A 22228-nucleotide genomic window follows, 5' to 3' on the forward strand; every position below is an offset into this window, starting at 1 on the left:
TTCAATATGATATATAAAAAAATTAGATAAGACAAAAAGAGTATCATCGCAATTAATAGATTTTCAATTTAGTGCATTACATTAACACTGATTGTAATGAATTTGTAATTTTTTACTCCTTTTGTTTTCAGATACTCGAAATTTTACTTTCGTGCACACATTTTCAAGTGCATTGTCCGCATAATTAGATATGCATACCGGATCCAGCAACTCATCACAAGTCGGCCCAAAAGTACCAGCAAATTGGTATACATTAGTTATTTGTTTGTGGTATACAAACGCAAATATTTTTTTATCTAACCGACCTGAGACAGTATTAACATAACACTATTCGTTCTGAATTTCGCCCGCAAGATTTTGTTTCAAGTATAACTTCAAATACTTCTTATTATTTGAATTTAACATTAATTAATTGTATTTTTTTTACTCTTATAATCTTATACTTGTATTCTCAATATTACATGTGGACTGAGAACCAAATCCTAAAGTCTCTTATGAATAAAAACATTAATATCGTATTTATATTCATAATTTTTTAAAAACAAATTCATTCAAATATATGTCAAAAATCTTAAAATACGTGAATAAAAAAAATGTAAAAAACCTCCAATTTTCAAAAGGAGAAAGTCATCAAATTTACAAGTGACGCAGTTGAATACATGTTCGAACTTCGAGGGCGTTCCAGCCTATTCCTCGTCGGCAAAGAGTGCCAACAAGGCGTCTATATTGTCCAGGAAAAGTCCACGTGGTAAAATCTTATTGGATAGAACAGGTCAATGGAAGCTTCTAGGAGGTCAAGGCACATATATAAATACAGCACCCCTCGCCCCCAAATTTCCCATCTCATTATATTTTCTCATCGCAAACCCTAGCCTATACATACAAAATTCTAATCGATCAACAACTACTCAAGGTACGAGATCTGAATCGCTAAACATCTAATCTTGCCTCGTGGATATTGATTGTGATTGTTTATACTCGTCGTACTTTGATTATATTGTTTTTGCCTTTGTTAGTTATAGATTTTGATCGACTTGTGTAATTTAGATCTTTCTATATCGATGTCGATCTCTCGTTTTGTGTACATAAGACTATTATTGTTGATCATCCTGTTGTTTTAACCTCTATGTTTTTCCTGATTTGATCGTATTTTTTGGTTTATTTATCGGGTAACTATTGTTGATTTATGGTAAATTAGATTTTTGTCATCTGTTTAATTTGAATTAGATTGTATCTGGTAGTTATAGATTTATGTTGAGCTGAACTTTACACTATTTTTGTTGATCATGTCGATTTCTAGGATTATTGAAATTAGGGTGTCTTTTTAATCTGTAAACAACATAGTTAAGTTTAGAACACTGGGGATGTATGTATTGATCTTTTTGTTGCTTTTAATTATGTTTGTTAGAAGGATTGTAGAGGGGCTATTAAGTCTGTGAGTATAGTTCTTGGACTTGAATGTTAATTTGGGTTTGCATTGATACAGATGCAGATATTTGTGAAAACTCTTACTGGCAAGACAATCACCCTCGAGGTTGAAAGTTCGGACACTATTGACAATGTCAAAGCGAAGATTCAAGACAAGGAAGGTATCCCTCCAGATCAGCAGAGGCTCATCTTTGCTGGTAAGCAGCTAGAGGATGGACGGACCTTAGCTGATTACAACATTCAGAAGGAGTCGACCCTTCATTTGGTTCTGCGTCTACGTGGGGGAATGCAGATTTTTGTAAAGACACTTACTGGCAAGACTATCACTCTAGAAGTCGAAAGCTCTGATACCATTGATAATGTCAAAGCTAAGATCCAGGACAAGGAGGGTATCCCACCAGACCAGCAGAGGCTCATCTTTGCTGGTAAACAGCTAGAGGATGGACGGACCTTGGCCGATTACAACATTCAGAAGGAGTCGACCCTTCATTTGGTTCTGCGTCTACGTGGGGGAATGCAGATTTTCGTAAAGACCCTTACCGGAAAGACTATCACTCTAGAAGTTGAAAGTTCTGATACTATTGATAATGTCAAAGCTAAGATCCAGGACAAGGAGGGTATCCCACCAGACCAGCAGAGGCTCATTTTTGCTGGCAAGCAGCTCGAAGATGGGCGTACCCTTGCTGACTATAACATCCAGAAGGAATCAACCCTCCATTTGGTGCTCCGCCTTCGCGGTGGCATGCAAATCTTTGTTAAGACTCTCACTGGGAAGACGATTACCCTTGAAGTAGAAAGTTCTGATACAATTGACAATGTGAAAGCGAAAATTCAAGACAAGGAGGGAATTCCCCCAGACCAGCAGAGGTTGATTTTTGCTGGTAAGCAATTGGAGGATGGTAGGACATTGGCTGATTACAACATTCAAAAGGAATCCACTCTTCATCTGGTATTGAGGTTGAGAGGTGGCATGCAGATATTTGTGAAGACTCTGACTGGGAAGACTATCACACTTGAGGTTGAGAGCTCAGACACCATTGATAATGTGAAAGCAAAGATTCAGGACAAGGAAGGCATCCCACCAGACCAGCAGAGGCTTATATTTGCTGGAAAGCAGCTGGAGGATGGCCGCACACTGGCCGACTACAATATTCAAAAGGAGTCTACCCTTCATCTGGTGCTTCGTCTGCGTGGAGGGATGCAAATCTTTGTAAAGACATTGACTGGCAAGACAATCACCTTGGAGGTGGAGAGCTCAGACACCATCGATAACGTGAAGGCTAAGATCCAAGATAAGGAGGGAATTCCACCAGATCAGCAGAGGTTGATTTTTGCTGGAAAGCAGTTGGAAGATGGAAGGACCTTAGCGGACTACAACATTCAGAAGGAGTCTACCCTGCACCTTGTTCTTCGTCTCCGCGGTGGTTTCTAAAGTGTTGTTTCTACCAATGTTTTCTGAATGTTTGCTTGGTTTCGCCTGACATTGATGGTTTATGTTTCTTTTCTATGAACTAAGTTTCATTTGGAACGATAATATGATGCGTTCTTTATGATTTGTACTCTGAAGTACATTATATAATAATCTCTTGAGCTGTTTAATTGTTGTTTGTTTAATCAGGTTTAATTATCATGCCGTTTTTAAATAGAGTTGCAATATTAGTTATTGTAATGCATATGGTTAGTATAATTTGGGTGGATTGAAACTCATTATAGTAGCCTGGTCGCCTGGTCGGTACTTGGCAGGTTGGGGTGGATATATCTGTTGTCTTTTTTTCTTGTTTTCATATATACGGAGTCATGCTACATTATACGTTTTACAGGTCCAAAGCAGAAAGAAACAAATGTTTTTCCTAAAAATGGTTAAATGAATTGAAGAAATTTAAATTTAGAAGAGTTCCAGAGGTTATGAGAGAAGGCTAAAAGCCCTGACTTACAAAAAATAAATTAAAAAATACACCAAGAATGTTATTTCACATGTCAAGGTGAGCCACAATGCGAACATTTTGTTATTACTGTTATGATAGGCTCTTACTGATAAGATTTTTGCTTAGTGGATATCTCTCGTGCTCTGTAACAAGCGAGGATTTGAGTTCTGGTGAGTACAATTGTGGGTTGGTATTTAAATTTCTTGTAATTGACCTTGCACAATATAAGAAGAATCTTCGCTATTTGTTTTTGATCTTGTGCCAGTCAGCCAGTGCCACTCTTGCTATTTTGAAACAACATATGCTGATCTAGGATTTCCTGTGATGAGTATACAACTGGGGGTATCTGTTATCATTCAAATCAATTTGTGCTGTTGAATATCAAAATATAAACAAACAAGTGATTTGTACATCAGAAAAGAAAAAAAGGCCATAGAAAAACAGTTGTGAACAGCAACAACAGCAACTGTGGTTTTAAGCTGCTTCCCAACTTATCAACAATGAGCCAATCCACGGACTTGAGGTTGTGTCATTAGTTAGCACCCAACTATTCCAGTTACTTGTTTCTTCCTTTTCACTTAGCTGAGAAAGCTGAAACTAATTAGCGGGCTGTGAATCATGTGAATTGCGAAAGATGCATAGTCTCTCATATCTTAATTGGCAATTGCAGAACTGATTGCTAAACTTGGCATGGCTGGCGGATCTGGGATTAATTCTCTCCTTGCTTACACGGTCGATTCCTCCTCTGTTTCGCAATTTATCTCCTGATGGCCTTCGCAGACATGAATTTACATCATCAACAGCAGATTGGCGTTCTCCCCAAGTTGTACTCGCTGACTATATTTATTCTCAGTCCCATGCCTAGGTTGGCAGCAAAGGCCAAAGGCTCAAACTCATTCAAGGTAGATCCATGAAAAGCAGGTTTGTAGATCTCAGGTTCCTTTTAAGCCATCGTCCATTAAATCTGTGAAGCTGCATAGTTGCCTTCAATATTAGATTCATAAATACATGAAAGTATGTAAACACTATTGTCATTCCAAGGGCACTCCCACAAGGGGCACCAAAAGAACTTCATTTATATAATAATCATAATAGAAGTATATATTTATAGGTACATCTAAATTTTTTGTGGAGAAGTTGAACTTCAGTCACCAGTTCAATTGTATTATTTGTGTAACTATTATGAATGTTGGCGTGTATATGTTTTGATTTACACATGCGATATTTATTACTAGGGCACCATTTTCAAAATATAGGGCACCGAGTCAAATCTCTAGGGCTGTCCCTGAGTGAAGAACTTTAAAAGTGGATTGCTTAGTTGAAAAATAAGTGAACAATGGGTTTGCAAAACGTGAGCAACGTGATATAGACCAACTTTTGTTACCATGCAAAGAAAGTCTTCTGAACCATATCATCAGTAAAATGAAAATCCATGTGGGTAGCTATCTACTTGTTGCACATTCAGAAATTATCCAATAAAAAGACCTGGATCCTTCTCATAGGTTGTGTTTGACATAAATTTGTTCAAAAATGATGAAAGGTCAATTTTACTGAAAGACAGAGTGAAGTGAAGGAGCCTAAACTGAACTGGCTTGTCCAGACACATTTACTTCTTTCAGGATACGAATGCATAAAAAAAGATAGCAAGGAGGTACTACTATATTTCACTTTTATATAAATAAAAAAGATTACAGAGGTATATTAACCATCTATATATTTCATGAAAGAACCAAAGTCCTGCAAGTACTCTATAGATAGATGCAAGACCGCACATACATCACATAGGACCATCTCCAATTTGAGACTTGTGCACTTTGTACCTTTTTACATCCAATAAAGTGAACATAATACTTTCATCAACATTTAAGTTTAATTAGTTATAATATATGATTACTTTGTCAGCAGCAAGTACTGTATAGAGTATATGCTATCAATAAATTTGCTTCCCAGTTAATATACCTTTTAAGAACATAACTTGGCAGATAAAATAATACTCAAATGTGTAAAGTAACAGAAAAAAACATACCATACAATGCAGACAGCTCGCCGATCAAGCATGGCCAGATTCATATAAAGTTCTGCAGCATCTTGGATTCCTCCAAACATTAAAGGGATGTAGAATAACTTTCAAAGAGCCTGCCTATTTCCGGAGTGGAACAAACCCAGCATCTAACATCTGTAACCATAACTCATCTAGCAATGAATATATATGATCCCTTTCAGAATGCAGAAAATCTTCGGCTAGAAAAACATGCATTTTGTCCTTGACTTCAATCCAGCTCTGGCCTGGAACTTTCCTGACACTGTTTTGTTTCATCAAACTCCTCAATCGTTTAACATCTTTCCAACTACCATTAGAAGCATATATGCTGCAAAGGAGCACATGAGCTGCAGAATTGGAGGGATCAATACTAAGAATACTTTCTGCAGCCCGTTTTGCTACCTCGACATTATTATTGGTCTTACAAGCAGCTAGCAGAGTCTTCCACACCACAATATCTGGATCAAATGGCATGTGATTGATAAAAGCCTCTGCTTCTTTAATGCATCCTGCACGGGCAAGCAAATCAACCACACATGAACAGTGTTCTTTTGTAGGCACAACACCATGTTCAGTTTCCATAGAAGTGAACAACTGCCATCCTTCTTGCAGAAGTCCAACATGGCTGCAAGCAGTTAAAACTCCGACAAAAGTGACCTGATTGGGTTTGACTCCTGAGCTTTTCATTTCCCGGAACAAATGAAGGGCTTCCTCACCATATCCGCATTGAGCATAGCCTACAATCAAACTGCTCCATGAAATAACATCAGGATTTCTCATGCAATCAAATAGCTTCCGAGCACTTACAAGGGACCCACACTTTGTATACATGTCAATTAGTCCATTAGCTACGAAGGTATCCACCTTGTGTGCACTTTTGGTTGCATAGCAATGAACTTGATCTCCCATTTCTAAAGAGGATATTTCTCCACAAGCACCTAGTACTATGGCTAATGTAATGTGGTCAGGCCTATTCTGAGATAGTAGCAACATCTTTATCACTTTAAAAACCTCTGCCGCCTGCTTATGGTGCATGCATACAGTTAGAATAGCATTCCAAGAAACCAAGTCTGCATTGCTTTTTATCTCATTAAATATACCAAATGCATCACTGAGGTTTAGACATTTTGCATACATGGAAAGTATAGTGTTGCTGACTGTAACATCTGAACTTAAGCCGTGCTTTATAATGTAAGAGTGAGCTTGCTTGCCTTGGTTTAGAGTATAAGGATTCGTGAAAGCACAAAGTAAAGACCTAATCGTAATATTATCTGGGGTGAACCCCATATGTCTCATTCGGGAGAAGAATGATATGGCATCATTGACATAACCACCATATGCAAACCCGGCAATGATTGCATTCCACGACACTAAATCAGGGCTTTCTATCTCAAAAAATGCTATTTGTGCACAATGTAACAAGCCACATTTAGCATACATATCACTGAGAGAACAACCTGCAAAAAGATTTCCTCCGAGACCAAATTTAATACTCATTCCATGTATCTGTCTTCCGCATTGTGGATGCCGGAGACTCCCACATGCACTCAAAATGCTGCCAAATATAAATTCGTTCGGCTGGTAAACTCCCAAAGAAATCATTTCTTTGAAGCAACACAAAGCTTCTAACTCGTATCCTAGTTGTGAAAACCCCGAGATCATTGAACTCCACGAGATCAAGTCCTTCGTCTTGATACGAGAAAACACACTGGAAGCATCAATAATCCTATCATACTTATTATACATCGCAATCAAAGCATTCAACGGAATAAGGCTAGACCCAAATTCCGATTTCATAAAATTACCATGCAACTGCCTCCCTAACTCAACATCATCACTCATATTCGCGCAAGCCCTAATAACACTCCCAAACGTAAACTGATCAGGCATCACCCCCGAACGTTGCATATCAATGTACAATCTGACAGCATCAACCCCTCGCCCATTCTGCGAGTACCCAGCAATCAGTGAAGTCCAAGAAACAATATTTCTCTCAGACATTTCATCAAACACCTTAACTGCATCACTCAACGACCCACATTTCCCATACATATTTAAAATGTGATTCTGAAGTATAATATCCGCCTTACAACCAGACAACAACAGATGGTCATGAACAATTCTGCCTTGTTTAATAGACTTGAGATAAGAACAAGCAGAGAAAAGATTGGCGTAAGTGCTGGGCTTAAGTGAAAATGTAGTGTTGTTGTGTAAGAAATGAAAAGCATCGAGAGCTTTGCTATATTGTTTTTGTTTGCATAGGAAGCTAATGTAATCATTGCTGGAGTTTTCATTCTTGAAATTTGAGGTAATTGTTGTTGGATTAATGATGTGTTTGACATTGTTAATGTTGTTACAGATAGTAGAAGAAGAGTGCAGTTTAGTTTCCAGAGTTTTTAACATGTCGAGGACAAGCTGCAGCCCATACTAACTGTAATCCTCGTCAGCTTTTGTTCCTACATAAATTTCAATATATTCGGTGAGGTCTCTGGTATAAAAATCCTTGATTTACTGAATTTATTTTGTTAATATTTAATTATTTTTTAAAAGTATTTTATCGATCTACCGATTACATTACAATTATTATTTTTGATTTATCAAAAAAGTCTCTGATAAATTATGAAGATTGGGTGAGGTAGCTAGTAGAATCCATTTCAATATATTCTTTTGATCAATTAGATTGACTCAATTTTAATTGAAACTCGTATATATATAATTTATAAAAAATAAAATTATACGAGTGAAAAATATAAAATCAATTTTAAAATAAAAAATTTAGAATTTTACTAGATTAATTTATTAATTTTAACCAAAATTTGATCACTATGACCAATAATTAAAAAGAACCAAGTATAAAAATACACATTTTTAAAGTGCATATAGTTAAAAAGATGTTCATGCTTTGAAATGCACAATCATATACAGGATGCTCCAATAATAATTTGCTTAATTTATTGAACATGCTCGAATATTATTCTGCCGCAGACGTTTCCTAAAATGTGTTTAAAATAGTCAAACACATTATGTTTATTAGTATCATAGAATTGCAGCAATGAAGAACATGTGTATGCAGATTCCGACCTGGTCGTTCTGTCGGTCGAGTTCCTGTTAGAGAGCACAGCATTTGTTTATGTACGACTTGCTATATTTTTGTTGTAAACATTAGGTTACAAGTATGAATCTCAACAACTATTTGGTGCAGACAGCAACTCCTCCTCTTCTGCATTATTCATTACCATTTTTTTTTCCTTAAAATATAAGCAATGACTTGTTCAAGCAAGCTCCCTTCTCAACGCATTCAAGTTTAGCCGCATTATAAATTAGTTGGTTACAACCATTCTTTTTAATAAAGTATACTTAGTAATTATTTTTTTTGTTAATTTATCTTGATTAAGTCGTAGGACTTATAAATAAATCCTTTATAAGATAATCTCTCGGATTGTAGGAGCTGTTTTTCTGTCTGTAGTTGTAAGTTTCCATGGAAAGGTCGAAAAAGAAGGTCCAGCTGTGGAAGAAAGCTGTTTTTCATTTCTTATTGTGTTTTGTCATGGGATTCTTCACCGGCATTGCTCCAATGGGGAAGTCCTCAATGCATGTGTTTTCCAATCGTGGTATGACACCGGAAGTTTCACCAGAGCCAGTGGAAATGTCGGTTCAGAAGTTAAATGAAAGTTCTTTCGCGCAAACCTCAGTGGAAGTGGCCTTGCCAATGCATTTTGATCAAGAAGTAGCAGAGGAAGACCAGGAAAAAACTGAGAGTGACACGAGTCCTGAAAGGCTAATTATCATTGTGACGCCAACAAGTGCCAAGGATCAGCTGCGGGAGCTTCTTTTGAGTAAGCTGGCAAATACATTGAAGTTGGTTCCTCCACCACTGTTGTGGATTGTTGTTGAGCAACAATCTGAATCTTCTCAGGTGTCAGAGGTTTTAAGGAAAACGGGTGTAATGTATAGGCATTTAGTGTTCGCGGAGAACTTCAATAATTTAGAAGCTGAAATGGATTATCAGAAGAATGTCGCGCTGAATCACATGGAGCACCATAAGCTGAGTGGTATTGTTCATTTTGCTGGACTATCTAATGTCTATGATCTCAGCTTCTTCAGCGAGATCAGAAAAATTGAGTATGTCTTCTCTCTCTCTGAATTCATTTTTGCAAATCTGTCATGAGTTTAAAATGTCTTCTTGTTATTATAAAAGTTCAACTCATGTTCTGAAAGTTATATAATCCTTTTTATTCTAAAATTTCACCAACCCTCAGAAAAAGTAAAGCGCTTAAAATAATTTCTTTCAGAATGTTTCAGCTGACAGTTGTTAAATTTCTTGACCATACGCTAACCACCACTCAAGTGGCATTCTGTGCTCCAGATCATTTTGTTATTGTTATGTTAATATAATTATTACAATGCAGGGTTTTCGGAACTTGGCCAATGGCACTGGTATCGGCTAATAGGAAAAGGGTGACAATTGAAGGACCTGTATGCAATTCTGCTGAAGTTATAGGATGGCATTTGAAAAGGAAGAACAATAATAATGCGACAGAAGAAGATACAAAATCTCCGCTTCACATTTCTAGCTTTGCATTCAACAGCTCCATCCTCTGGGATCCAGAGAGATGGGGTCGCCCTTCTTCAGTTCAAGACACGTCACAGGTAGATATTTCACAAATTTTAATAGTAGTCTTTAAGTGATATCAATGCGAAAAAAGTATAATTTATTTTTGATGAACTGCTGCCTTAATTTAACTTAATTGATGAGATTCTCAAAGCAAACAAAATTGTAAAGAATCACTATATTGGTATACAAATTAAAGAATCTTAGAAAGTTCAGAAATCTATTGGCTTGCAGTTGCCTGGTATATAAAAATGCCTTGGCTCCTAAAGATGAATTATAAACTGTAATATGTCAACTTTATATGCCTTAGGAATCAATATTTGGTACAGGTTTGGCCAACCTCCTTCAACTTTGTGTACCTTAAAAGACAATAACCCACAAGTCATTCCTTTTAAACCATCCACTGCAATATTCTAGAGCAGGAAACACTTATATCTCAATATTTGGCCTCGAACTCACCAAGAACAAAGTGGTTTCTACTAGGCTACAAAACGAGAATCAGAGTTAATTTTCATTTGCATAGAGCAATATTTTTCTAAAATTTGTTTGTTTACAGAACTCCATAAAATTCGTGGAGAAAGAGGTTCTTGAAGGGGAAACTGATCTGAAAGGTATTCCAGCAGAGGGTTGCTCCAGAATCATGCTCTGGAATCTTCATGTGCCAATAAAACCAATGGGGGATTAACATCTCAATAAGCATGCAACATCAAGTAATCAACATGCACAGGCTTAGCTAATGTTTGATATATCTAGAAGATGTCAAGGCCGGGTTAACGAGATGACAACTGAGGAGACACTCAAGCCAAGTGTTTCGAATTTTTCTTCCATCTTCCTGTTATTTATAAATTTGGCTACAAAATAGCAGGAGATGGCATATTACTAGTACACTGGCACTTCTCAGTGCACCTCATCAAGCTGAGAACATAGAAAACCAGACCACAAGAAAAAGACTTCTCCAGATAGTTTCTTTTTTTTACTATCAGCAAATTCATTATTGCAAGAAAAGAATTATTTGCTAGCAATTTCTTTATTTTTTTCGTTCTTTTGAATAAAATTTCACTTAATTGACGGGGATTTACTTGGCATACAAAATTATACCAGCTTAAACTGAATCACAGAAAAAAAATACATTATGTATTATGGATGTGACTACTTATATATTATTGGTTTGGAAATTAAATTGTCTAAAAAATAAAAAACAACAATTTAATAAAAGTTGCATCTTATTATACTATGATACCAATTGTATATTTTTATAAGTGGTAAGTTGAAATAAAAATAAATAGACAGACCATAGAAAAAGGAAGAGAAAGGAGGTTTCTCAGTTTCTTGATTATTCTGTGATGAGTTAAATTAATAGTAACTAGCAGTATGTCAAGCAATCATATTCATCTGCAACATGACTGCAAACCCCACTTAAAAATGGCTGTAACATTAGGAAAAGGATTGTTGCTCGGCTTCATCTACATATTGTATTATTTCATGCGGTTATGATTTAGGTGGTTGTCTATTACATAACATTTTGCTAGCTTAAGCCTTAATTTCTGCATCAGGAAGCACCACGGGTAGTAGGATGTGCAGTTGTTGCTGCGGCTTATGCTGGGAGGTATATAATCCTAGCTTGGAATGCGTTCAAGGCAAGACCACCTAGACTACGCAGATTCTATGGAGGAGGTTTTCAATCTACAATGACAAGAAGAGAAGCTGCTCTTATTCTTGGAGTAAGGTACCCTAATACATGGCCTTGACCATCGAGTAGCTTTACCATATTTATGTTCTCTCCTTTTGGTTGAATTGAGCTTGGAGGTCAGGTGGCAAGGTGTGTTTATTTGATTTACTATCGGAAACTTTGTATTCCTTCAGATATCCGACAAATGCAGAGGATTAGAATTATGTATGACCCTTAGATTCATGAAGATAAATGTTAAAATATTGTCCTAGTTGAGTTACACCTTAACTATGTATTTGAAAAGTTCTTTCTAACATGTTGCTGCTGCTTCTCTCCTTTGTCATTCTGCTATATATTGAGTGATGTTTGCGTATTTTAATCTGACAGAGAAAGAACTCTGACGGATAAAGTGAGGGAAGCACAGAGAAGATTAATGATTGCTAACCATCCAGATGCTGGTTGTAGCCATTATCTTGCTTCTAAAATACCTGCATTTTTGATATCAGATGGGCAGTTCTTGATGATTAGAAGAGTCCATGTGATATCCCTCATGTTACTGTATTATCAGGACTCAGGAAAAAACAATGAGTTATGAACAAATTTGTTTAGAGAAGCGTTTTGTGTTCTAACTTTGTTCATATCATTCATTCCCGAGATCATCTTCAAGTCATTCAATTCACCAGTTAAAAATGGACAAAAAATATCATGAATAAAAGTTACATGTTATTGTAAGAAAAATCAGTCCCACAACGTAGTTAATCTTATCTAAAATTTTGTTAATCCAGATGTTAGGTATATTTGTCAAACTTCTTATCATCAATTATCAAATTAAAATAATATATGTTATTTATAATAATTTAAGATAATAATAAAATATTTTTTAACATATAATCAATTTATCACCATACTAATATTTTAAATTTATACTAGTATTATTTTTTTTAATACGTTGACCCACACTTCTATTTTAGCAACGAAAAACAAAAATAGTTGTTTTATTTCTTTAAAGAAAAGGTTATTTTTTTTTTCAGATTATTTCAAAAATCAAATAAAATAAAATTATTTCACACTTTCACAGTATTTGCTTTTTTATTACGCTGGTCATGTGAATTTTGGATATTTTGTTATTTTTCTGAAAGAAACTGATGAGTATTTTCGCCGATACAGTAATTCTAAACTCGCCCTCGAAAAAAGGGGAACATTACCTTGAATTCCGGCGTTAATGGCGAGTGACACCGGCAACGAAGAGCGCAAGCAGCTGGCTTTGAACGCATTGGAACGGCGTTTTGCCCTAGCTCAAGACGAGCTTCTTCAGCAGCAACAACCTAAAAGAAAGAAACCACTCCCCCAAGAAAAACCCAAATTTACTACTTACAATAACAATAATAGCACCACCAATACCAATACCAATACCAGTTCTTCATCGTATGGAAACCCCATCGCCACTCTGTCTTCTCCCAATCACTCTGTCAAAAAAGGTTCCTCTCTCTCTCTCTCTCTCTCTCTCTCTCTCTCTCTCTCTCTCTCCCCCCCTCCCTCCCCCTCCCCCCCCCCCTCTCTCTCTCCCCCCTCCCCCCCCTCTCTCTCCCTCTTTCCCTCCCCCCTCTCCCTTGTATGTACTATCATTGGTTATGCTCATTTTAGTATAAGGCGTGATCTCCCAACTGTTTGATAAAGGTCCTCTGAGAAGCTCTGTAGCACATAGCGTTGAAAAAATTAGTTGATTTATTTTTTATATTTTATTCTGGCTCTTGCATTAATAACTTTGATGATATGATGCTTCAAGAACTAGCTTGTGCTGTTTTTATGCTGTCCCAAGAAGCTTTTGAGCAAGATTTGTGGTTAAATTGGATGAAAGTTTGGTTCCCGGGGGTAAATTTAATGATACATATGCATTACTTTGTAAAATTTTGGGGTTTTCAGTTGTGCCTAGGATGAAATAATAAGAGCTCATAGATACATATTGTGGGATTTGACAGTTGCTGTAAGTGTAGACACTAGCTATAGGCAGGAAACTGAAGCTACAACATGGCATGGCAGTGTTTGAACAGGGTACTTATCCTCGGCAAGCTCTAAATTTATGCGCTATTAAATTTTTTAATTTCTTATACAAGTAATGACATGAGTATACCACGAAAAGATGACGCTAAGCCAGTTCAAGAGAATGTGTGATCATGGATGATAATGTACCTCAAAATATATTATCCTATACGTGGTATATGATGACGGAACTAAAGTCTGCATTCATAATGTCATAGCTCTGAAACTTAAATTCAAATGGTTAATGCATAACACACATGTATATGAACATATATCTTTCTTTAATCTAAAAATAATGAAATTGTTCTATTTTAGTGACTAACTAATTGAAATGCAAGCTATAAAATTAGAGAATACATTAATTTCTCATGGACCAGCATAGCCTGTTACGATTGTTTAGATATCAATTCTGTGTTGCTTAAAATGGCTAGGGTGATAACTGATGCTGATTTTGAGCAATTGGTTGAGCGGGATTCTCGTGAAGATCGAAATTTAAGCAAATTTAGCAATGAGTAAGGTAGAATAAATAACGACTTATATAAGGATCCTGTTTTTGTTATGTGCTTACCCCTGATCGTCACCAAGATACAGAAGCTTGTAGTTGAAATTGTTCTGAACTTGCCTTTTACAAGAACTTTGTTAATAGGAACCCGTTCTATGGTTTGCTTCTAGGAGATCCTTAAGAGTCCTTTTGTCTAATGACGAGAAATAAAAAATGAACATGGACATCAGCTCCCTCTCACATTCCCTTCTCTCTTGCGTTTGCACCAGTTCTCCCTGCTTCTCATATATTATTGACCAGAAACGATATATTGGTGCTAAGGAATTAGCAGTTTTAACATGATGGTTCCCTTTATGGATGCAGATAATGAAACAAGCGATCCAGTATATTCTTTTCTCTCTTATCCCGTGCATGAAAATTTAGTATCCACCAGCATTGAGGTAAATTCCTCCATTTCTTAAGTAATTGAAACTTAATATTCTTCATTCTGTTGTGTTGAACTTTCCTATACTAAGATCTTTAATCATAACTCTTTCAATGTTTTGCAGTTTTCCGATAAAAAAGGGAGTGTGCCTGATAAGATTTTACATGAACTTCTCCGAAATGGCGATGCAGCCCTGAAATATAATCAGGGATTAAAAGGCAAAAAGATTGATAATTGGATCTCTCTTGAGAATGTAGAAAAAGGGTGTGGAGCATATGATAGAGCCCATATAAAAGCTCTTAATAGAATCTCTAAGCGATCTAATAAGCACATGTCCATGAAGCAACATAAAAAATTTGGATCCCTCTCCTTGCCTGTTGATTCCCTAAAGTGTGTTCCATTCTTTCTGCTAAGTATATGATTATCTCTAATTCTCAACCATTATAAATTTTCAAGAAGAAATAGTATTGTTTTTTCAAGTATTGTATCTTTGGTTTGGTCCTATAACCATAGGGTTAGATTTATTATACTACTTGGCACTTGCTACCATCATAGGACTCATACCCCAGATAGTTTCTAACAAATGAATACAAAGATAGGTTTTATCATATAGTTATTGAGCATATGATTTGGTAAAACAGGAAATGTGGAAAGCTATGAATACTTTGAATTTCCATAGTTACTCTCTAGATATGTTTCACTATGTATACATGCGTATCAGTGAGTGAGGACTTTCTATAAGAAACTATGCATTCAAGATTTTAGCTTTGTTATCTTACAAGCTTTTGTGCAGTCTCTTAACCAGATTCCACTGGCTTTGGCTTTTCTTTCAATTCTTTTCTGGTTGCAGGTTTGAGATCTATAAACCAATGCATGAAATGTGGAAAGGTTACATAACACAACTTCTTAAAAATCTTGGGTAATGTGGTTGCCTTTTGCACTTGTACAGTTATGGTTGTTCAGTCTTAGCTCTGTGATATCATTGCTTTTGTATCTATCACTTGGCAGGAACATTCAGGTGGCACAACGTCTACTCAGTGCAGACCTACATGGTTCAATTATTTTGAGTAAGAATGCACACATTTTCCGTACTTGCAAGTTGCAACTGCAACAATCTGCAATAGCATATCCTACACTACTAGTTATACTTAGGCATATGATTAGGGTGCCATTCGTACTAGACATAAAAAAATCCCTGTCATTTGCTCATAAGCAAACACACACAGGTACGTCTATATATACATCTTGACGATTTCTGTTTTTCTGATCTTGGTAGTTGTTCAAAGTAATGTAGCCTCTTTCGTTGGAGCAAATGGTATTATGATTCGGGAAACTGCGGAAACTTTTTCAATAATTACAGCGGACAACAAGTTACATGGTAAAATCTTCAAACCAGTTTGTACTTGCTCTGTATGCTATCTTACAATTTTCAAGTTTTGGTTTGTATTGTATCAGGTGCAGGTGCTTAGAGTAATAGTGGAAACTCCTTTACTTAATAGTTTTCAGTTAACTTGTTATAAGCAAATGTCTATATGCATTTTAAAAATGCTTAAGGAGCTGTAACAGCAGCCTTAGCCATTATATTGAAGCCTTACTTTTGTCGCTAATGTAATTTAATTTGAATATTTGATCCTCTTTCGTCCATAATGTCTGTGCAGTAGTGCCGAAAAAGGCATCTGTGTTCATGCTGCAAGCTGATTGCTGGAAGATTACACTTCTTGGAGATGAGCTCAGGTCAAGAAATATGGGGCCTTGAGTAGCTGTCAGGTAATGCAGACTTTCTAATTGTTTTGGTTACTAGTTTCTGCACATATCTCTTAATTTTTATTTTAGTAAGTTTATTGTTGGCATGGACTGGTTTTTTATTTATGCATGGAAAATGAAGTCTTATTCATCATGATAAGCTCTGATCCTTTCTTTTGGGCCTATTGGCTAAAATTAATTAAATTTTTGGTAACTGCAGTTTCGTGAAGGAGGGAAGGCTGCTCGTAACTCGTCCCTGGGGGAAAGAAAACAGAGATGCATGAGTCAGCCTTTACAAGAGACTTGAAGAAAATAGAAAGAAGGAAGCTGATAAGCCAATGATAAGTATGAATCAACCTGCATTTTCTTCTTCTTACAGAAAAACTTGTTATACTAAAATTGAATTTGGTAACCTTGATCCAATATATTGTAATTCAATAGACTTCAATTTTATATAATTGAATCACATATAATAATATTTGATTATCTGATTCGGGTAATACGCTAAATACAGTATCTGACTACATTCTCTGTGCTCACTCCTGTTATTCCAAGAATGTCTACTTGGTGAAAGAAACTTCGGAGTTTATATGGTGTGAGGCGGTTGTGCTAAATCTTATATTGGTGGAGTTATTTTATGATTTAGTACAGAAAAATGGTTTTGACTTTTTATATTAAATAAGTTGTTAAGTTCAATCTCAGAACTCTGTTTGGAGCTTTCAAACGCAGACATCAAAAAAGAAAAATTTCTGATTTACTGAAACTCTTAGTTTTTTTTTTCAAACTCTTAGTTAAAATTGATAAGAAAATATTATAAATAAAAATTATAAAGTATATGCGGATTTTTTTTCACTTCAATGGAGAAAACAAACATTAACGAATTTGGGTCATCTATTATTAAATTAAACTCACATATTTTATTTATAATAATTTTAGATAATGATATATTATTTTAAAAATATCATCGATTAATATAAATTATACTTAATAATCAGAGCACAACGTAATTTAAGTTGAATAAGATGTTTTTGTGTCATTTTAACCATGATCGTGTGTACGGTTAAATTTTTTATGACAAGTATATAATGTAGCTTGATCAAATGTAAAAGATATATAAATTTTAAAATATTAAATAATTATGGGTATTTAGCAAGTGTTTTGTTTTGTAAGCATACAACAATAAGATCACAGATAAAAAAAAATAATAATACATATATTAAGGAAAATAAAAAAAATAGAACATCTCCATTGCATTGATTAAAATGATTAGATATAATAATATAAAAAAGTATTTATTTAAAATTTGTTATATTTTTAAAGAGGTGTGTTTTAATAATACTAAAAGTAATATGATATTATAATTTTTATAATTAGATAATTATAGATAAAATCAATCATCTTAATATAATAAATCATAAATGAGGTAAATTGTTCTTGTACATAGGAACATGGGTAGGCTGTCTAAAATTAGCTCCGCGGTTCGGTGACCGAACCGAAAGAACTGAAAATGCTTGTCATTATCTAATAAACTTGTGGTAATATCCATGACCATCCAATTCTGCTATGCTCCAGTTATGTGAACATCAAGACGACATTTATGCACAAAATTTGCCCAGTATTGAAACTTGATGACATATATGCGTAAAATTTGCCCAGTATTGGAGCTGCTCATTGATCATCTCTCTCCCTTCAGCAAGCTGCAGCTTAAGGGTGTTGCTTTGCAGGACTGGAAGATAATTTATTATATAAACCGCATCTTTAAGTTCCGGCTGCATCTTTAAGTTCCGGGAAAGAAGTGTTGCAAGCAGGCATCAACTTTAGCAAGAAATTTTTATTCCACTTCTCCAAGGAACCCTGTGTTGATGATATTAATATACTCCCTCCGTTCCAAAATGTTAGTCTTGTTTGCCAAAAAAAAATATTCCATAATATGTGTCCTACTCTTTTTTCAATACATTTTTTCAAGACTTAACTTTGAATTTATCTTTCCAAAATTGACTAGATGTAGTGGATACACCTATCTGGTGAAAGTCTCATGCAGTTTTTAATCTTATTAAATGCAGTTAGCTAGCTTTCAAGGTCACAATCATTAAATAGCACTAAAAATAAAAAGAAAAACATACACATTCAAAATACCTTAATATGTGTGAAAATGACAAACAAGACTAACATTTTGGAACGGAGGGAGTACTAAGTAAGAATAATAAATGGGTCCGAATCCAGACAATTTGTATCCATCTTTCCGTGATTCTTTATTGCCAAAAGAAATAAGACTTTATTTTTTATATGAATACATGGGTTCGTTATAAAAAGATGGTTGTCAACAATTGCTTGTCAGTCAACAATTGCTTGTCAGAGACCGGCTTTCATGATAAATTTAGTACTAACAAATAGTATACATCTATACAGTCACCCGCCTTTCTTTTGTTTGTAAACATTTGGTCAGTAATATCTTCATGCTAATGACACAAATCACAGTCTGCTCAAATTGAACCCAAATGACAATATTATGTAACAAATAATAATATGATACATCCACAACATTATACTATATTTGCTTCTGTATTACAATATCGTTCTACACTATCCATCCAACAAGAATTGTAACAGTTAATATATTTCAGTGAATTGGATGTCAAACAAAATGAAATGCTCAGTCGTCTCCATCAGCAGCTTCAAGGCGCCACTCACTCCCATAATAAGAATTAGGCAATCCCAACCAAAACTTGAAAGCCTCTGCGGCTTTTTTCCTTTCCTTCCTTCGATCCTGTCTGGCTCTGGACGCATGTTTACTTGTAAACATCCTTGAATGCATTTCAACATATATTCTGGTGTACTTTGTCTTGTTTGGTGGTATTCCATACTCTTCCATGCAAGCCACAATCTCTAATGCTTTCTTAAAGAAAGCAGCCCTAACACAGATATCAGCCAGCGTATCTAATAGCCCTTCATCAGGCTCTAATCGCGGGACATCTGAAGCTTTCGAATTCTCTCCATCCCCCATTCCACATCTTTCCTTCACTTCATTCCATAGCAGAAGTGCTTCTCCAGGTTTTCTGGCTAATGCAATACAATTTGCAAGACTTCCATATGTCGCCACATTTGGATGAACTCCGTTCTCTTTCATCCTCTCTACTATCCTCTTTGCCTCTTCAAGTAATCCCAGCCTACAATACCCTTCGACCAACATATTCCAAGCAACCAAATCAACCTTCACTCTCGGGTCATTGAGCATCTCATCAAAAACTTTGTTAGCTAGCTTTGGCTGACCCGACAAAGCAAATGCTTTCATTAAGGTGGTGTAGCTAACCTTGGAAGGAGCAATTCCTCTTGCTCGCATTTCATTAAAATAGGTAAGAGCCCCAGCACCATCATCAATCAATATACACCCATCAATTAGAGTATTATAAGATACCACATCAGGCTCCAGACCTGCATCACCATCAGCCATTACACGAATCAATTCTTTGGCCTCCTCTATCTGAAGTTGTTCGCAGTAGCCCTTGAGAAGAATATTATAAGTAATCCTATTAGCAGGAACACCAATCCTAGACATCTCAGCCAGCACCTGCCTTGCTCTATCCATTGCTCCAACCTTAACAAACGCAGATATAACTGTCGTATATGTAACATGATCAGGGTGGCTGCCACTATCTTCTTGTTGACGCATCGCTTCTAGCATTCTCATCGTGTCCAAAACACGACCTTGCTTCATATATCCCTTCATCAACGTCGTATATATTCTAGAATCTGGTCTGTAAACTTTTTTCAACATTGGCGGATCATGATCATTTGAGCTAACCGAATTCGGAAGCAACTTTGCAAACACGTGATTCTCCGTCTTCCTAACAAATTCCGTATCAGAACACTCCCTAAGAACTCTACATATATCTAACCGACCTTCCCTCATTGCTTGTACCAATTCCTCCGCAATCTCCAAATCACCAAAACCCACATAAGCCGCCACAAGAGAATGCAACGTCGTCATACACAACGGAATCCCCTTATCAAGAATCCTCTCCAACACAAACACAAGCAAATCCTTCCTATTAACCCTCGCACACAACTTAATCATAATATTATAACTCAAAACATCAGGTTCACACTTAAACTCCTGCATTTCATCAAACAATTCCAAGAACCTCTTACTAAGCCCTAAATTCGCACACGCATTAAGCACCGCATTAAACGCAGCCGTATCAGGCTTCGAATCAACCACCACATTCGGGTCCGAAAAACGCCTCACCCTCTTAACAACAGACTGAAACAACCTCACAGCCTCCGCCGGCCCATCATCACCAGACGACGCTAATCGACTCACAACAGCACTCCAAGCCTTAACATGAGGAAGATAACCAGACTTAAGCATAGACTTAATAATCGAAGTAGCATAAAGAGTTTGACCTGATTTCGCAGCGGAAACAGCCAGCAGGCCCAGAGAGTTGGCGTCGAGACGGTGCAGCTGTTGCTCATCACGGAGACGCGTGATAATAGACTGAGCTCGAGCGAAGCTAGAAGGAGTGTTCTGGTAAGATAATTGAGAGATTAAGCGGCTCAGACAAGTGGGGTTGGGGAGTTTAGTTGAGTTCGAGTAAGCTAACCAAGCCTCTTCTGTTTTTCTCTGTCGGAGAAGCAAGATTAGTGTTTGGTCTTGGGGATTATTATTATTACTACTAATATTAATGTTGTTGGGGTTTGAGAGAGAGAGATTTGAGGAGTTGGGTTGAGTTGAGGTTTGGACACGAAACGGGTTGGGGGTTTTGAGCGGTGGGGATATGCGGCGGAGGGCGGCGGTGATAGGGTGGGTAGGGGTGGTTGGCCACGGTGGTGTAGTGATGATGTTGGTGGTCATTATACTAGCCCATCCACAATTGGGGCATCCCTGATTTATTATTTCTTTTTGCTTATAATTTTATTCCCTTTTTCCACTTATAAGTTTATTCTCTCACAGGTGCCTTGACTTTTTTTCACGTATTTTTAAATCATTTGGCTGTATGTTACAAATCATTATTTTTGAAATTTTTTTTATTAAAATAAAAATATATATCACATATTTTTATTCAGAAAAATAAATTTTAAAAAATAATAATTTTTAGCCTACGGTCAAACCAATTAAAAATGCGTGCAAAAAAACTAAACGACTTATATTTCATTTCAAAACGAAGGGAGTATAAAATTTCAGGTCCGCCACAGCTCGTTTCTAGTCAAAGGTCACAAGACAAAAATCTTGTCCTCAGAGCGACCGATTAGCTGATCTTTATAGCCGATAAGTGATAATATTATGATAAATTAGAAATTTAATTTTATACTAACATGTGTTTCAGGGATAAAATGCTATATTATTTTCGAATGCTATTAAAATGATCCGATTTTGTATTTATAAAAATGCGATAAACATTTGAGAGAAACAAATCATGACTCAACAGAGATATTTGTATGTATATGAGTTATGAATGGACATCGGCGGTGATATGTGTACTGTATTATATCCTCATACCTTGCTTCCTCTCCGTGTTGGAACCTTTTTCCGTCAATTTAAAATAAGGAGTTACTTGTGTCCGACTGTCCGGCGTCCCTCTCAATTGTTTATATTTTTTCATTGCTTGACACTCATATAAAATATAATTTATAATATTTTTTAAAATTTGTTTTTATATAAAAATTGAGGATGTTAATTGTACCTTATTTAAAGGGCTTTAATGTGTATTAATTAAGGACGTTAATATTTTATTAATTGTGCCTTAATTAAGAGTTTAATTGTCTCAATTATGAGTTATCATAATTGTGTAAATATTTTGATCAGCACCTGCATATACACGTGATTTTATTAATAATTGATTATTG

The 22228-nt window shown here is 35.9% G+C and overlaps 5 protein-coding genes across 6 annotated transcripts; 3 read left to right on the top strand and 2 right to left on the bottom strand.

Annotated features, from left to right (window-relative positions):
- The first annotated feature begins 659 nt into the window (after positions 1-659).
- Positions 660-3027, top strand: LOC108214855 (polyubiquitin). The gene is made up of 2 exons (XM_017387073.2): positions 660-913; positions 1487-3027. Exon 2 carries the CDS (start codon positions 1487-1489, stop codon positions 2858-2860), a length of 1374 nt encoding a protein of 457 aa, XP_017242562.1. The 5' UTR covers positions 660-913; the 3' UTR covers positions 2861-3027.
- Positions 3028-4186: 1159 nt separating this feature from the next.
- Positions 4187-7838, bottom strand: LOC108211457 (pentatricopeptide repeat-containing protein At3g53360, mitochondrial). Its single transcript, XM_017383063.2, has 2 exons — positions 5380-7838; positions 4187-4325 (listed from the first exon to the last, which is right to left on the bottom strand). Exon 1 carries the CDS (start codon positions 7795-7797, stop codon positions 5494-5496), a length of 2304 nt encoding a protein of 767 aa, XP_017238552.1. The 5' UTR covers positions 7798-7838; the 3' UTR covers positions 4187-4325; positions 5380-5493.
- An 897-nt stretch (positions 7839-8735) lies between these two features.
- LOC108214373 (beta-1,4-xylosyltransferase IRX9) lies at positions 8736-11080 on the top strand. Its single transcript, XM_064088725.1, has 3 exons — positions 8736-9516; positions 9804-10044; positions 10563-11080. The coding sequence occupies exons 1-3, from the start codon at positions 8873-8875 to the stop codon at positions 10689-10691; spliced, it is 1014 nt and encodes a 337-aa protein (XP_063944795.1). The 5' UTR covers positions 8736-8872; the 3' UTR covers positions 10692-11080.
- A 1707-nt stretch (positions 11081-12787) lies between these two features.
- LOC108214374 (ribonuclease MRP protein subunit POP4) lies at positions 12788-16875 on the top strand. 2 transcript variants are annotated; one of them, XM_017386340.2, is made up of 8 exons: positions 12788-13153; positions 14581-14657; positions 14766-15031; positions 15492-15560; positions 15650-15708; positions 15918-16019; positions 16303-16408; positions 16605-16875. In XM_017386340.2, the coding sequence occupies exons 1-7, from the start codon at positions 12898-12900 to the stop codon at positions 16395-16397; spliced, it is 924 nt and encodes a 307-aa protein (XP_017241829.1). In that variant the 5' UTR covers positions 12788-12897; the 3' UTR covers positions 16398-16408; positions 16605-16875. The 2 variants fall into 2 exon arrangements, with proteins under 2 accessions (XP_017241829.1, XP_017241828.1); XM_017386339.2 differs by having other exon boundaries at positions 12789-13153; positions 16300-16408.
- A 1989-nt stretch (positions 16876-18864) lies between these two features.
- On the bottom strand, positions 18865-21297 carry LOC108214372 (pentatricopeptide repeat-containing protein At3g09650, chloroplastic). The gene has a single exon (XM_017386336.2). It carries the CDS (start codon positions 21234-21236, stop codon positions 19038-19040), a length of 2199 nt encoding a protein of 732 aa, XP_017241825.2. The 5' UTR covers positions 21237-21297; the 3' UTR covers positions 18865-19037.
- Positions 21298-22228: the final 931 nt, after the last annotated feature.

The sequence above is a fragment of the Daucus carota genome, chromosome 3 (genome assembly GCF_001625215.2).
Source record: "Daucus carota subsp. sativus chromosome 3, DH1 v3.0, whole genome shotgun sequence".
Classification (NCBI taxonomy): Eukaryota; Viridiplantae; Streptophyta; class Magnoliopsida; order Apiales; family Apiaceae; genus Daucus; species Daucus carota.